Below are 16,660 nucleotides of genomic sequence, written 5' to 3'. Positions count from 1 at the left end.
GGGACTATTTACTGCTGTAGTCAGAATGTTGGAGAGTGGGCATTGTGACTGTAGTACACAGATCATTACAATTAAAAGAGAGGAGAGACAGTCATTAAAATTAGAAGTGACACTGCCCCCACAGCATGTGTCACCTCAGGTCTGGTGCGACCTATTCAAAGCGCAGATGGTATGGCCAGCAACTGAGCAATCCAACATGGTTTGGGGACCCAAGTGGGGTGCGACAAGGCCAGGGATATGGGTTTGGAACCCTAATCGAAAGGTGAAAAGAAAAAGACATAAATTGACCCACCTCTGCCTCCTATTTACAGCAAACTAAAACAGATATAAGTTGGAGCCTGCGGTGGGGGTATAGTTTAGCAAGAGGAGCCAACTTTTTTTTTTGTTATGTAGATCACTTAAAAAGGGTCTGCCTCGTAGTGACAGCAGCCTATACCAAAGGTTAGCTGTATCCTCAATGACACAGGCGAGAAACAAAAGTGAAAAACTCCTTATATTTAACAGAGACAAAATGAACAAAAGGTTGAAAATAATCCGCTTGCCCTGCTATATTGTTCAGACAGGTTGAAGCAACCAAGTCAAGCTTCAACTTAACCCCTTAGTGACAGAGCCAATTTGGTACTTAATGACCGAGCCAATTTTTACAATTCTGACCACTGTCACTTTATGAGGTTATAACTCTGGAACGCTTTATCGGATCCTGCTGATTCTGAGATTGTTTTTTCGTGACATGTTGTACTTCAAGTTAGTGGTAACATTTCTTCGATATTACTTGCGATTATTTATGAAAAAAATGGAAATATGGCGAAAATTTTTAAACTTTTGCAATTTTCAAACTTTGTATTTTTATGCCCTTAAATCAGAGAGATATGTCACAAAAAATAGTTAATAAATAACATTTCTCACATGTCTACTTTACATCAGCACAATTTTGGAAACAATTTTTTTTTTTGTTAGGGAGTTATAAGGGTTAAAAGTTGACCAGCAATTTCTCATTTTTACAACACCATGTTTTTTTTAGGGACCACATCACCTTTGAAGTGATTTTGAGGGGTCTATATGATAGAAAATAACCAAGTGTGACACCATTCTAAAAACTGCACCCCTCAAGCTGCTCAAAACCACATTCAAGAAGTTTATTAACCCTTTACGTACTTCACAGGAACTAAAACAATGTGGAAGAAAAAAATGAACATTTAACTTTTTTTTGCAAACATTTTACTTCAGAACCATTTTTTTTTAATTTTCACAAGTGTAAAAACAGAAATTTAACCACAAATTTTGTTGTGCAATTTTTCCTGAGTACGCCGATACCCCATATGTGGAGGTAAACCACTGTTTGGGCGCACCGCAGAGCTTGGAAGTGAAGGAGCACCGTTTGACTGTTTCAATGCAGAATTGGCTGGAACTGAGATCGGACGCCATGTCGCGTTTGGAGAGCCCCTAATGTGCCTAAACAGTGGAAACCCCCCAGAAGTGACACCATTTTGGAAACTAGACCCCTCAAGGAACTTATCTAGATGTGTGGTGAGCACTTTGAACCCCCAAGTGCTTCACAGAAGTTTATAACGTAGAGCCGTGAAAATAAAAAATCGCATTTGTTTTCACAAAAATGATTTTTTCGCCCACAAATTCTTATTTTCACAAGGGTAACAGTAGAAATTAGACCACAAAAGTTGTTGTGCAATTTCTCCTGAGTACGTCGATACCCCATATATGGGGGTAAACCACTGTTTGGGCGCACCGCAGAGCTTGGAAGAGAAGGAGTGTCGTTTTACTTTTTCAATGTAGAATTGGCTGGAATTGAGATCGGACGCCATGTCACGTTTGGAGAGCCGCTGATGTGCCTAAACAGTAGAGACCCCCCAAAAGTGACCCCATTTGGGAAACTAGACCCCCCAAGGAACTTATCTAGATATGTGGTGAGAACTTTGAATGCCCAAGTGCTTCACAGAAGTTTATAATGCAGAGTAGTGAAAATAAAAAATATTTTTTTTCCCACAAAAAAGATTTTTTTAGCCCCAAAATTTTTATTTTCACAAGGGTAACAAGAGAAATTGGACCCCAAAAGTTGTTGTCCAATTTATCCCGAGTACGCTGATGCCCCATATCTGGGGGTAAACCACTGTTTGGGCGCACGGCAGAGCTCAGAAGGGAGGGAGTACCATTTGACTTTTTTAACGCAAAATTGGCTGTCGTGTTTGGAGACCCCCTGATGTACCTAAACAGTGGAAACCCCCAAATTATAACTCCAACCCTAACTCCAACACAACCCTAACCTCAACCCGATCCATAATCCTAATCACAACCCTAACGATAATCACAACCCTAACCCCAAAACAGCCCTAATCTCAACCCTAACCATAACCCTAATCAAAACCCTAAATCCAACACACCCCTAACCCTAATCCCAAACGTAACCCTAATCCCAACCCTAATCCCAAACGTAACACTAATCCCAACCCTAATCCAAACCCTAACCCTAATCCCAACTCTAACCCTAACTTTAGCCCCAACCCTAACCATAACTTTAGCCCCCGTCGTCACAAAAAAAGTTCAATGTAACCTTTTTTTTGGACGTCGCGTCCGCCATTTCCGTGCATGTGTGGCCGTAACTCTGCCCCCTCCTCCCCAGGACATGCGTTGAAAAACTGCATCCGCTGCCCACGTTGTGCACAATTTTCACAACGTGCGTCGGTACGTCGGGCCGACGCATTGCGACCGCCCCGTACCGACGCAAGTGTGAAAGAAGCCTAAGGCTACTTTCACACTAGCGTCGTACTCAGCCCATCGCAGTGTGTCGGGCCGACGTACCGACGCTAGCGTTGTAAGCGCCGCACAACTGGTGCAGCGGATGCTGTTTTTTCAACGCATCCGCTGCCCCATTGTGAGGTGCGGGGAGGCGGGGGCGGAGTTCCGGCCACGCATGCGCGGTCGGAAATGGCGGACACGTCGCACAAAAAAGTTACATGTAGCTTTTTTTGTGCCGACGGTCCGCCAAAGCACGACGCATCCGTCGCACGACGGATGCGACGTGGCAATCCGTCGCAATGCGTCGCTAATGCAAGCCAATGGAGAAAAAACGCATCCTGCAAGCACTTTTGCAGGATGCGTTTTTTCTCCAACGACGCATTGCGACGGAAGCCAAAAAACGCTAGTGTGAAAGTAGCCTAACCCTAACCCTAAATTTAGCCCCAACCCTAACCCTAACCCTAATTTTAGCCCCAACTCGTCCTCTCCTGCCGGCCGGTAGATGGCAGCAGATGGCGGGCGCACTGTGCATGCGCCCGCCATGATGAAAAAGCCGGCTGGCAGGAAAAGACAGAAGAGGACCCAGGGACACCGGGTGAGTATGTTAGGGTCCCCGAATCCCCCTATTTCTCTGTCCTCTGATGTGCGATCACATCAGAGGACAGAGAATTACAGATCGCTTTTTTTTTTTTTTTTTTGCGGTCGCCGGTAAACTGTTAATTACCGGCGATCGCAAAACAGGGGTCGGTGCAAACAAACCCCGATCATGTTCTTTGGGGTCTCGGCTACCCCCGGCAGCCGAGACCCCAAAGATCTGCCGGGTGCCGGGCGCACTGCGCGTGCGCCCGCCATTTTTTCCCGGAAAAAAGATGGCGGCGCCCATGGGGAGACACGAGGAGCACCGGGGGAGGTAGGTAAGTATCGGGGGGCTATTGGGGGCCATCGGGGACCACATTTCTCTGTCCTCCGATGTGCGATCACATCGGAGGACAGAGAAATTAAACGGCAAATCGCGTTTTGTTTTTTTTTTTTTTTTTGTTGCGACCGCCGGTAAACGGTTAATTACCGGCGATCGCAACTCGGGGGTTGGTAAAAACCCCCCGAATCATGTTCTCTGGGGTCTCGGCTACCCTCGGCAACCGAGACCCCAGAGAAAATCCGACTCTGGGGGGCGCTATTCACTTTTTCCACAGCGCCGTTAATTAACGGCGCTGTGGTTTAAGTACCCTTAGCGGCAGCCGTTAAAAGGCGTATCGGCGGTCGTTAAGGGGTTAAGGCTCATCTTGTTTTTTTGTAGCACAAACATTACATACACAGACTTGAATACAGTCTTTTCCTTCCCTAACGGAAAACATCCAGGCAGAAAAGTGTACTACCAATGACAACAGCTGGTTCTCCTGCTAAATCTTTACAAAATTTGTGTTCTGTCCCCACATGAGGCGAATTGAGGTGTGAATGACTAATAGGTGTTGTGAGAAAGATTTGTACCTTCAGTATTTTCCTCGCTGTGAGGCAGACAGGACCAATGCTGCTAAGCGTCCGAAGAGATGATGCACTCCAGGGATTGTGCAATCCAGACTTGTTTATTTGTAAATCTGGACATACAGCCGATAAGTGGTAATACAGTACTTTCTCCAGAAATGCAGGTGTATACAAGGTACAGTAAGATGTAGCACCAAGTATGACTGCAAGTGTGAGCAGCAAGTGAGTGTGTGATCGAAAGACTGATGCCTTCCTAAGCCTGGTTAAAACGTGTCCTCTCACAACAGCATGAAACTAAAAATGAAATGGCTGCCAGAGGAAGAGAAGACTTGACCCCTGAACCGGAAGTAAAGACATGCCACAAGAGTAAATTAATAACAAGCTGCCATACGGAAAAAAGGCCATTGGGTGGCAGCAGAGTAAAATATAACATACATACATAGAAACTGAAGAACATATATGAAACAGCACAATTTGGCCTGGAGAACTGCACAGTCCTCTCTCCGAAGCCCAGTGTTTGGAGCCTCCTTTCGAAATCTCTTTGCCAGCTTCTTACTAAACGGCTTTGCTAAACACAGCAGACTGATGCCCATTATTACTTTGGTTTATAAATTGGTTTTATAATCTCATGTACTACAGGATCAGATATTCAGTTTACCACTCCATGCACACAATTACTTGCCTTTTCCACCGAAATCATTCTTCCATGAAGTTCGGTTCGGTGAAGATGGTTTATGCATTTTGTTGCATCTTCCGAAGAGGACATTGTTACAAATCCATAACAACGTGCACCAGGACTACGTGCATTGGTAACCACCTTTGCACCAACAACCTGAGAGAAGGAAAAAATTGTAAAAATTAAACTAAAATTTTAAGTCCTTACAGTAATAATCAGGCAAACAACATTACACAGATCTATAGACGATTCTAATACAGATACCGTATTTACTCCATTATAAGCCGAGATTTTCAGCCCAAAAAAAATTGGCTCAAAGTGCCCCTCTCGGCTTAAACTCTAGTCATGGTCGGCGGGTGAGGGGGAGCGACGCCTGTCAAATACTCACCTGCTCCCGGCGTTCCTGACGCGGTCCCTGCATGTCCCACGGTCTTGGGGCGCTGCAGCTTCTTCCCCCTGTTCAGCTGTCACTGGTACCACTCATTAAAGTTATGAATATGGACTCCACTCCCATAGGGGTGGAGTCGCATATTCATTACGGTAATGAGCGGTACCATGTGACCGCTCACTATAGGAAGAAGCTGCCGCTCCCGAAGACCGTGGGACATGCAGGGACCACGTCAGGAGCGCCGGTAGCAGGTGAGTAAGTCATATTCACCTTTCCGCGTTCCACCGCAGCCTTGTCTTCCGCGTCCTCTGCAGTGACTGTTCAGGTCAGAGGGCACGATGACGTATTAGTGTGCGCGCCGCCCCCTGCCTGAACAGTCAGTGCGGAGAGACGGGACGCTGAGGAGCAGCGGGCAGCGACGAGAGGGGAGTACGTTTTTTTTTTTAGAGCAGCATTACATGTGGCACAATGCAATATGGAGCGTCTATGGGATGATGGAGATGGAGGAGATGATGGAGATGGAGGAGATGATGGAGATGGAGGAGATGATGGAGATGGAGGAGATGATGGAGATGGAGGAGATGATGGAGATGGAGGAGATGATGGAGATGGAGGAGATGATGGAGATGGAGGAGATGATGGAGATGGAGGAGATGATGGAGATGGAGGAGATGATGGAGATGGAGGAGATGATGGAGATGGAGGAGATGATGGAGATGGAGGAGATGATGGAGATGGAGGAGATGATGGAGATGGAGGAGATGATGGAGATGGAGGAGATGATGGAGATGGAGGAGATGATGGAGATGGAGGAGATGATGGAGATGGAGGAGATGATGGAGATGGAGGAGATGATGGAGATGGAGGAGATGATGGAGATGGAGGAGATGATGGAGATGGAGGAGATGATGGAGATGATGGAGATGATGGAGATGGAGGAGATGATGGAGGAGGAGGAGGAGGAGGAGATGATGGAGGAGGAGGAGGAGGAGGAGGAGGAGGAGGAGGAGATGATGGAGGAGGAGGAGGAGGAGGAGGAGGAGGAGGAGGAGGAGGAGGAGATGATGGAGGAGATGGAGGAGGAGGAGGAGGAGATGATGGAGGAGGAGGAGGAGGAGGAGGAGGAGGAGGAGGAGGAGGAGATGATGATGGAGGAGATGGAGGAGGAGGAGGAGGAGATGATGGAGGAGGAGGAGGAGGAGGAGGAGGAGGAGGAGGAGGAGGAGGAGGAGGAGATGATGGAGGAGGAGGAGGAGATGATGGAGGAGGAGGAGGAGGAGGAGGAGGAGATGATGGAGGAGGAGGAGGAGGAGGAGGAGATGGAGGAGGAGGAGGAGGAGGAGGAGGAGGAGGAGGAGGAGGAGATGGAGGAGGAGGAGGAGATGATGGAGGAGGAGGAGGAGGAGGAGATGATGGAGGAGGAGGAGGAGGAGGAGATGAAGGAGGAGGAGGAGGAGGAGATGAAGGAGGAGGAGGAGGAGGAGGAGGAGGAGGAGGAGGAGGAGGAGGAGGAGGATGAGATGATGGAGGAGGAGGAGGAGGAGGATGAGATGATGGAGGAGGAGGAGGAGGAGGATGAGATGATGGAGGAGGAGGAGGAGGAGGATGAGATGATGGAGGAGGAGGAGGAGGAGGATGAGTCGTGATGGAGGAGGAGGAGGAGGAGGATTCTCGGAGATGATGGAGGAGGAGGAGGAGGAGGAGGAGGAGATGATGGAGGAGGAGGAGGAGGAGGAGGAGGAGGAGGAGGAGGAGGAGATGATGGAGGAGGACTTGGAGGAGGAGGAGGAGGAGATGATGGAGGAGGATGAGGAGGAGAGGAGATGGAGGAGGAGGAGGAGATGATGGAGGAGGAGGAGGAGGAGATGATGGAGGAGGAGGAGATGATGGAGGAGGAGGAGGAGATGGAGGAGGAGGAGATGATGGAGGAGGAGGATGAGGAGGAGGAGGAGATGATGGAGGAGGAGGAGGAGGAGGAGGAGGAGGAGATGATGGAGGAGGAGGAGGAGGAGGAGGAGGAGGAGGAGATGATGGAGGAGGAGGAGGAGGAGGAGGAGATGATGGAGGAGGAGGAGGAGGAGGAGGAGATGATGGAGGAGGAGGAGGAGGAGATGATGGAGGAGGAGGAGGAGGAGATGATGGAGGAGGAGGAGGAGGAGATGATGGAGGAGGAGGAGGAGGAGATGATGGAGGAGGAGGAGGAGATGATGGAGGAGGAGGAGGAGGAGATGATGGAGGAGGAGGAGGAGGAGATGATGGAGGAGGAGGAGGAGGAGGAGGAGATGATGGAGGAGGAGGAGGAGGAGGAGGAGGAGGAGATGATGGAGGAGGAGGAGGAGGAGGAGGAGGAGACTAAATTAAAAACCGGTGACAGAAGGAGCAGCACGGATGCCAAAAGGCCTCCACGCTGACACAGCAGTTACTCGAGCCTAGAAAAAGAGAGCAAAGTTGTGCCAAGCACGAGGGGGGAAGACCATGGATAGGGAAACAACCAGGCCAGGACCCCCCCCGAGCACACAGAGCTAAGTCCTGAAACTGAAGTGTAACCCCTGAGCGAGCCCTGCACCCTCCACCTAGAGCACAGAGAATGTGCTGTGAATCATGGAAAAGGGCAAATACTCACCACCTTCATCCCACGCAGCCAGCTGGAGGAAGAACCCTGGGAATAAAGGTACCTCAATTCAGGGAATATATCCCTGATCTGGCACACCCCAATAAGTTTGCTAAGTTGGCAGATGAGGGGTGTGCCAGTGCAGGATTAGCACTGCTGCAGCCAGGCATGTCCTCTGAAAGCCGGAGGAGTGACTGCTCCAGTAAGGAGGGAAATAGGAGAGCAGGGCAGGCCAGACAGGTGCTGGTAGTGGGGGACTCAATTATTAGGGGAACAGATAGGGCAATCTGTCACAAAGACAGGGATCGTCGGACAGTGTGCTGCCTACCTGGCGCTCGAGTCCGACACATCGCTGATCGGGTGGACAGATTACTGGGAGGGGCTGGTGAGGACCCAGCGGTCATGGTGCACATTGGCACAAATGACAAAGTTAGAGGTAGGTGGAAGGTCCTTAAAGATGATTTCAGGGAATTAGGCTGCAAGCTGAAAGCAAGGACCTCCAACGTGGTATTTTCCGAAATACTGCCTGTACCACGCCAGAGAGGCAACGGGAGATTAGGGAGGTTAATAAGTGGCTCAAGAATTGGTGTAGGAAGGAGGGGTTTGGGTTCCTGCAGAACTGGGCCGACTTCTCAGTTGGCTACAGGCTCTACGCTAGGGACGGGCTGCACCTCAATGGGGAAGGTGCAGCTGTGCTGGGGGAGAAAATGGTTAGAAGGTTGGAGGAGTGTTTAAACTAGGGATTGGGGGGGAGGGTATTCATTTTATAGGAGGGGAAGATAGTGCAGATAGAGACCTGGGCACAAATAAGGAAGTTGGGGGTGGCGGTGGCATGGGGGGTGGGGTTAGAACAGTTAGTAATTTAAGAAAGAATAGAGGTACAGAGAGATACATAAAGTGCATGTATACTAATGCCAGAAGCCTCGCCAACAAAATGGATGAATTAGAACTAATGTTGTTGGAGCATAATTATGACATGGTGGGGATATCTGAGACGTGGCTGGATGAGAGCCATGACTGGGCTGTTAACTTGCAGGGCTATAGCCTGTTCAGAAATGACCGTACAGATAAGCGAGGGGGAGGGGTGTGTCTATATGTAAAATCTTCCTTAAAACCCATCCTGCGTGATAATATAGGTGAATTTAATGAAAATGTAGAGTCCCTGTGGGTGGAGATAAGGGGAGGGGGAAAAAATAATAAATTACTGATAGGGATTTGTTATAAATCTCCAAAAATAATGGAAGCAATGGAGAATAGCCTCGTAAAGCAAATAGATGAAGCTGCGACTCAAGGAGAAGTCATTATTATGGGGGACTTCAACTACCCTGAAATAGATTGGGGAACAGAAACCTGCAGTTCCAGCAAAGGTAATCGGTTTTTGACAACTATGAGAGACAATTACCTTTCACAACTGGTTCAGGACCCAACAAGGAGGGGGGCACTGCTAGACCTAATATTAACCAACAGGCCAGACCGCATATCAAATATAAGGGTTGGGGGTCACTTGGGGAATAGTGATCACAAAATAATAAGTTTTCATGTAACCTTTAATAAGATGGGTAGTAGGGGAGTGACAAGGACACTAAACTTCAGGAGGGCAAATTTCCAACGGATGAGAGAGGATCTTGGTGCAATTAACTGGGACGATATCCTGAGACACAAAAATACACAAAGAAAATGGGAGACTTTTATTAGCATCCTGGATAGGACCTGTGCACAGTATATACCGTATGGGAATAAACATACTAGAAATAGGAGGAAACCAATATGGCTAAATAGAGCTGTAAGGGGCGCAATAAGGGACAAAAAGAAAGCATTTAGAGAATTAAAGGAAGTAGGTAGTGAGGAGGCATTAAATAAATACAGAAAATTAAATAAATTCTGTAAAAAGCAAATCAAGGCAGCAAAGATTGAGACAGAGAGACTCATTGCTAGAGAGAGTAAAAATAATCCCAAAATATTCTTTAACTATATAAATAGTAAGAAACTAAAAAATGACAGTGTTGGCCCCCTTAAAAATAGTCTGGGTGAAATGGTGGATGAGGATGAGGAAAAAGCCAATATGCTAAATGACTTTTTTTCATCAGTATTTACAAAAGAAAATCCCATGGCAGACAAAATGACTAGTGATAAAAATTCCCCATTAAATGTCACCTGCTTAACCCAGCAGGAAGTACAGCGGCGTCTAAAAATAACTAAAATTGACAAATCTCCAGGCCCGGATGGGATACACCCCCGAGTACTGCAGGAACTAAGTACAGTCATTGATAGACGATTATTTTTAATCTTTAAAGACTCCATAATAACAGGGTCTGTACCACAGGACTGGCGTATAGCAAATGTGGTGCCAATATTCAAAAAAGGGGCAAAAACTGAACTCGGTAATTATAGGCCAGTAAGCTTAACCTCTACTGTGGGTAAAATCCTGGAGGGCATTCTAAGGGATACTATACTGGAGTATCTGAAGAGGAATAACCTTATGACCCAGTATCAGCACGGGTTTACTAGGGACCGTTCATGTCAGACTAATTTGATCAGCTTCTATGAAGAGGTAAGTTCCGGACTGGACCAAGGGAACCCAGTGGACGTAGTGTATATGGACTTTTCCAAAGCTTTTGATACGGTGCCACACAAAAGGTTGTTACATAAAATGAGAGTAATGGGGATAGGAGAAAATATGTGTAAGTGGGTTGAGAGCTGGCTCAGGGATAGGAAACAAAGGGTGGTTATTAATGGAGCACACTCGGACTGGGTTGCGGTTAGCAGTGGGGTACCACAGGGGTCAGTATTGGGCCCTCTTCTTTTTAACATATTTATTAATGACCTTGTAGGGGGCATTCAGAGTAGAATTTCAATATTTGCAGATGACACTAAACTCTGCAGGGTAATCAATACAGGGGAGGACAATTTTATATTACAAGATGATTTATGTAAACTAGAAGCTTGGGCTGATAAATGGCAAATGAGCTTTAATGGGGATAAATGTAAGGTCATGCACTTGGGTAGAAGTAATAAGATGTATAACTATGTGCTTAATTCTAAAACTCTGGGCAAAACCGTCAATGAAAAAGACCTGGGTATATGGGTGGATGACAAACTCATTCAGTGGCCAGTGTCAGACAGCTGCTACAAAAGGCAAATAAAATAATGGGATGTATTAAAAGAGGCATAGATGCTCATGAGGAGAACATAATTTTACCTCTATACAAGTCACTAGTTCGACCACACTTCGAATACTGTGCACAGTTCTGGTCTCCGGTGTATAAGAAAGACATAGCTGAACTGGAGCGGGTGCAGAGAAGAGCGACCAAGGTTATTAGAGGACTGGGGGGTCTGCAATACCAAGATAGGTTATTACACTTGGGGCTATTTAGTTTGGAAAAACGAAGACTAAGGGGTGATCTTATTTTAATGTATAAATATATGAGGGGACAGTACAAAGACCTTTCTGATGATCTTTTTAATCATAGACCTGAGACAGGGACAAGGGGGCATCCTCTACGTCTGGAGGAAAGAAGGTTTAAGCATAATAACAGACGCGGATTCTTTACTGTAAGAGCAGTGAGACTATGGAACTCTCTGCCGTATGATGTTGTAATGAGTGATTCATTAATTAAATTTAAGAGGGGACTGGATACCTTTCTGGAAAAGTATAATGTTACAGGGTATATACACTAGATTCCTTGATAAGGCGTTGATCCAGGGAACTAGTCTGATTGCCGTATGTGGAGTCGGGAAGGAATTGTTTTCCCCATGGTGGAGTTACTCTTTGCCACATGGGGTTTTTTTGCCTTCCTCTGGATCAACATGTTAGGGCATGTTAGGTTAGGCTATGGGTTGAACTAGATGGACTTACAGTCTTCCTTCAACCTTAATAACTATGTAAAATATCGGACGTCCAGAAGGAGCTGTTGATGTACGTCCTCGTCTCCTCAAGCAGACAGGCTCTGGTGGGCGAGTGGGTGGGAGATGGAGCTAGGATCGGTCTAGATCTCCTAAACACGCTTCTGTGTTAGGGTTCTTGGTCCTGCTGTCAGATCTATGAGGATACGGGGTGGCAGTACATGCAGTACTCAGTGTTTGTGGGAGTACAGTTGTGACAGTTCACACTGTATCCCACTGGAAACCTGAAAGGGAACGACGCACATTGAGGTAGATATGGGTCTAAAGAAAGACCAGTGTCCACCTCCTACTGACACGAAGCTAAACTGAATTTCTGAATGCCTGTCGGTGTGGTGTATACTGCAGAAGAGGAGCTAGCTTTTTTGTGCATAGTGTCAGCCTCCTAGTGGCAGCAGCATACACCCATGGTTCCTGTGTCCCCCAATGAAGCGATAGAGAAAAGCCTATACTCTCCTCCCATGCCAGTGCCGTTCCCGCGGTGTCGGCACTTGCTCCTCTCCGGGGTGCATGTGCTGTTGTGACACGTGACTCCGGCACCCAATCAGCACGGTCATCACTATCCCCGCCCTCCAGTTGAATTTATCATGAAGAGGAAGTGAGAGAAGTTGCAGTCCGGACTTTAATGTTCAATCTGTTGGAATGTGGGGACCGACTCCGGCACTGATTGTGCGCCTGGTTCACATGTCACAACAGCCACACAAAAGCCGCGGGACCACGAGTGTCAACACCGTGGGAACAGTGCCAGCACGGGAGTATAGGTTATTTTTATTTCACCAGGGCCAAACACATAGATCAAGAAAAGGTTGTCCAAGTAGCGGACAACTCCTTTAAAACGAAACATTCTTGTGTTTTTTTCCCGCTCACAAAACTATATAAAATGAAGATACTTGGCTACTCCTGCTTTAGATCATGGTGCCTGCAGATTGGACTACATTTTCACGGGGACAGGTTCCCTTTAAGCCAAATAACACTGTTCATACAGGACAATGGTCAAGCACTGGTAATTAACATTGCAGCCTATAATGGCCTTCTGTTCAATTTTGAGCACCTAGGCAAGGGAGGATATGCCCTCCAGGAACAGGAAAAGTGGATAACAACCAAGTACACTGCTCTATCCGCAGTCTTTTCACGTTACAGGTCACTGTGGTTCGCAGAGTAGCTTTGCAGACAAAAGTCTCCTGCTTGGAGCATTTGTCAATTTATTATTTTAGGTGTTCCATTCCCCACTAAATCCTGAGTGCAGTATTTTGGTATTGGAAATCCTGCTGAGCAAACGAGAGAGCGAGCTGTTCTTCAGCAAGCAGGCAGAATGGGCAATGACGTAGGGGTTACACCTACTGAGAATGGAGAGAGAGGCAGACCGCACAGGATCTGCTAAATCTAGCGAGCCATAACAGAGCATAAGCCAGCGTAGAGACACAAACAGTAGCAACTAGAGAGGACCAGGTAAACCTGAACTATTATCCAACATGTCTGAAGAAGGTAGCATGGCTGAATATTCTGAATGTTCCTGTACTACTACACCTCCAAATCAAATGGAAAACTTTGAGGATGCTTTTAAAAGGAGAGACAGTCTTCTCATATATTCATAAATTACAACATCATAACCTGCTTCTTAGAGGAACCTCAGTTTGGTGTACATAAAATTATTTGCACTGGTGAAGTTCACAAATAGATGGAATGTCAAAGTAAAAAGAGCATTTTACAAAGATATTAAGGTATAATTCTCAAATACGGTGCCGTATAGCTAAAACTCTATAGGAGGGGTGGGGAACCTCAGGCCCCAGGGACATTTACGGCCCTCGATGACCTTTTATCAGGCCCCGAGCAGATACTCAGTGACTGCATTCCTAGCCAAGGAGCTGTATTTTGATTGCCACCAGCTCATGAATTTCTTCTTGCAGTGTTCACTACTGAACACTGAAGGGCATACAACGAAAGATTACATCCTGAAACCAGTACCAGAGTCAGGATGCACTTTGTGGGTGGCGTTTGTACGGCCACCGAAGGATGGTATGAATATCCAAATAGCCCTTGGCAGAAGAAAGAAAAAAAAAGATTCCCCACCCCTGCTCTATACTAGCATTCAGACAGGCACCAAGTCCTGTTGGATACGCAATTCAAAATGCTATTGATGGAGTATATTCAGAAAATCATAGAACATGACCATTAATACATAATTTCAAGAACTAGTCAGTGCCTAATCAAACACCTTACATATCCCAGTACTTTTACCTTCCAATTAACAACAAAAGTGCTAGTGCATTAACCAGTATTTGGTATACTATAGACGTAAACAATACAGGGGTAAGTGCAAAATGCAGTCACATGTTCATATTACAGCACAGCATGTTCAAAAAACAGCAAAGTGCTGTGCATTAGAAAATGCAAAAAAATACACTAGCATGTAAAGGAAAGAGGCGTAATTCATTAAGGTATATAGGGTAAAGGATGTAGGGGATACAACCTGGTTGTGTGGCACAGGCCCAGACAAGCATTTCAGCTGTTTCCTGGGGGTTGGTAAGAGTTTTTTTCTGCACTTGTTTTCCCGTTTTCACTAATTGTTGCTATTGACTAATAAAGGTTTTTTTTCTTTATTTGCATGTGGCTTTGGCTTTTGCCTCCATAGAGGTTGATAAGTTTGAGAGTGCTCTTACTGTGTGGGCATGGAATTGGTTAATCTAATTTCCATCATGTAGAAATAGCTGAAAGCCATCATGGACACAAAAAGCTTAGGCTAGGTTCCCATTGCGTTAGGGCAACCCGTTTAGAGCTAAGCGCTAGCGGATTGCGCTAACGCAATGTCTTTTAAGGGGTCGCGTTAAACGTCCCCGCTAGCGCAGATCCCCGATCTGCGAGAGCGGAGAACGGACCTCGGGCGCGCCGCAGACGCTGCAAGCAGCGTCCAAGGCGAGCCACAAAAGAACGGCACATCGCTAGCGCGTGCCGAAAATGACACGCGCTAGCAATGTGCTTTAACATTGCCGGCAATGGGAGCGCTAACGGACGCGTTGCACGGCGTTAATTTCGCCGTGCAACGCTGTCCATTAGCGCTCAAACTAAAACGCAATGGGAACCTAGCCTTATGCAATGAAGTCTAAATCCATTCAGATTACCCTGTTTTAGCGTCTAGACAAGTATGGTAGACAGTTCTCCATAACAAAGTTTGTTCTGTAAAAGGGAAGTAATACAGAGTACCTAGAAAAAGTTGTATATTCCTAAAGCTATAAAACGCAAGTATTCTTTTGATGAAGGGGGGTGCCTGTTTGGAAGGACCACCCAAACTTGATGTTCCCATATTCAAACTGTCTAAATGAAACACTTTTTACCGTCTGACATTATGGGTGTACCTATGCCTATACTCCCAAGTCTGGATGAATCAATAAATTAGAAGCTCAGTTTAAAAATGATGTTCTTAGAAATTTAAGCGTAAACGTCATTTTAATTATTATTTCAAATCAATAGTACACATGAAAATAAGAAACTTTGTAGCATATCTGATCAGAGAAATCTGCTTCTTTCTTCGCCAGAACTGGTCATTATCAAAACTCAATTCTGAAGTAAGATCTATATTCAGTGAAGACACTGTCCCATTACGGAGATAGGAGACGGAAGCTGTTATGAGATTTTATGTAGATAAAAGGAAGGAGCTTTGCCTTCAGCTCCTCAATCTACATAGAATCTCATTAGTAACAGCTGCTAGCAATATGAGAAGCTGGAGAAATACCAAGGACTCACAGAAAAATTGGAGAAGGTTTGGAAGGTGAAGGCAGTTATTCCAGTTGTGATAGTGGTCACTACTCCAAGTGCTCCCAAGTTGGAAGAATGGCTACAACAGATCTCAGGAGCAACATCTGAACTCTGTCCAGAAAAGCATAGTAATAGAGACTCCCAGGCCTCTGGTAATGGCCTGGGAGTTTCTCTAGTACTGCACTTGTATGTGTATAGATATACAGGGGGTATGGAAAGTATTCAGACCCCTTAAAATTTTTCAACCTTTGATTCATTGCAGCCATTTGGTAAATTCAAAAAAATACTTTCCGTACCCATTGTACATACATACGGTACCTACCTCATAATAAAATAAAACACCTTAACACCACAATGTAACTCCAAATCAATCACAATTCTGTGAAATAAAACTTTTCAGTTCTGAAGCAACAGAGATTGTGAAATAATTTCTCCTGCTAAGTTGCAAATGGAACAGACAACAAGTAGAAATGATAGCAAGGCAATCAGCAAGACAACCCCTATAACAGGAGTGATTCTGCAGGTGGGGACCACAGACCATTTCTTTGTACTCATCCTTTTTGGCTGCGTTGGTCATTTTTCCATTTGGTCACTGCTCTCACCCCTAGTACTGTACAATAGCAGGAGGCAGTGCCTACAACCCACACAAGTTGCTCAAGTAGTTCCACTCATCCAGGATGGCACATCAATGTGAGCTGTGGTAAGAAGAGCATCTGTGTATGTCAGCACAGTGTCCAGAGCATTGAGCAAATACCAGGAGAAAAACCAGTACACCAGGAGACGTGGAGGGACAAAAGGAGGGCAACAACCCAGCAGCAGGACTGCTACCTCATCCTTTGTGCAAAGAGGAACAGGAGGAGCAGTGACAGCCTTGCAAAATGACCTCCTGCAGGCCATTAACATCCATGTGTCTGCTTAAACTTTCAGAAACAGACTCCATGAGGGTGTTATGAGGGCCCGACACGACACGAGTGGGTGTTGCACCTACAGCCCAACACCGTACAGGGCGATTGGAGCCCTGTGCGCTTCACGGATGAGGGCAGGTTCACACTGAGCACATGTGACAAACAAGACAGTCTGGAGATGCCTTAGGAGAAAG

General features: G+C 46.2%; 1 protein-coding gene across 14 annotated transcripts in view; it reads right to left on the bottom strand.

The window, feature by feature from the left end:
• The window catches only part of LOC143766726 (scaffold attachment factor B2-like), a 593,416-nt gene that overhangs the window by 388,769 nt on the left and 187,987 nt on the right, over positions 1-16,660 (bottom strand). For all 14 annotated transcript variants that reach the window (XR_013213635.1, XR_013213632.1, XM_077254619.1 and 11 more), the window contains exon 8: positions 4,916-5,065. Coding sequence is in view for 12 of the 14 variants with exons in the window: in XM_077254619.1 (XP_077110734.1) it covers positions 4,916-5,065 (150 nt within the window). In the remaining 2 variants the exon portion in view is untranslated. The remainder of the gene's footprint in view (positions 1-4,915; positions 5,066-16,660) is intronic.

The sequence above is a fragment of the Ranitomeya variabilis genome, chromosome 1, assembly GCF_051348905.1.
Source record: "Ranitomeya variabilis isolate aRanVar5 chromosome 1, aRanVar5.hap1, whole genome shotgun sequence".
Taxonomy (NCBI): Eukaryota; Metazoa; Chordata; class Amphibia; order Anura; family Dendrobatidae; genus Ranitomeya; species Ranitomeya variabilis.
Note: the sequence above shows the minus strand (reverse complement) of the source record. Positions and strands in the feature narration are given on the sequence as shown.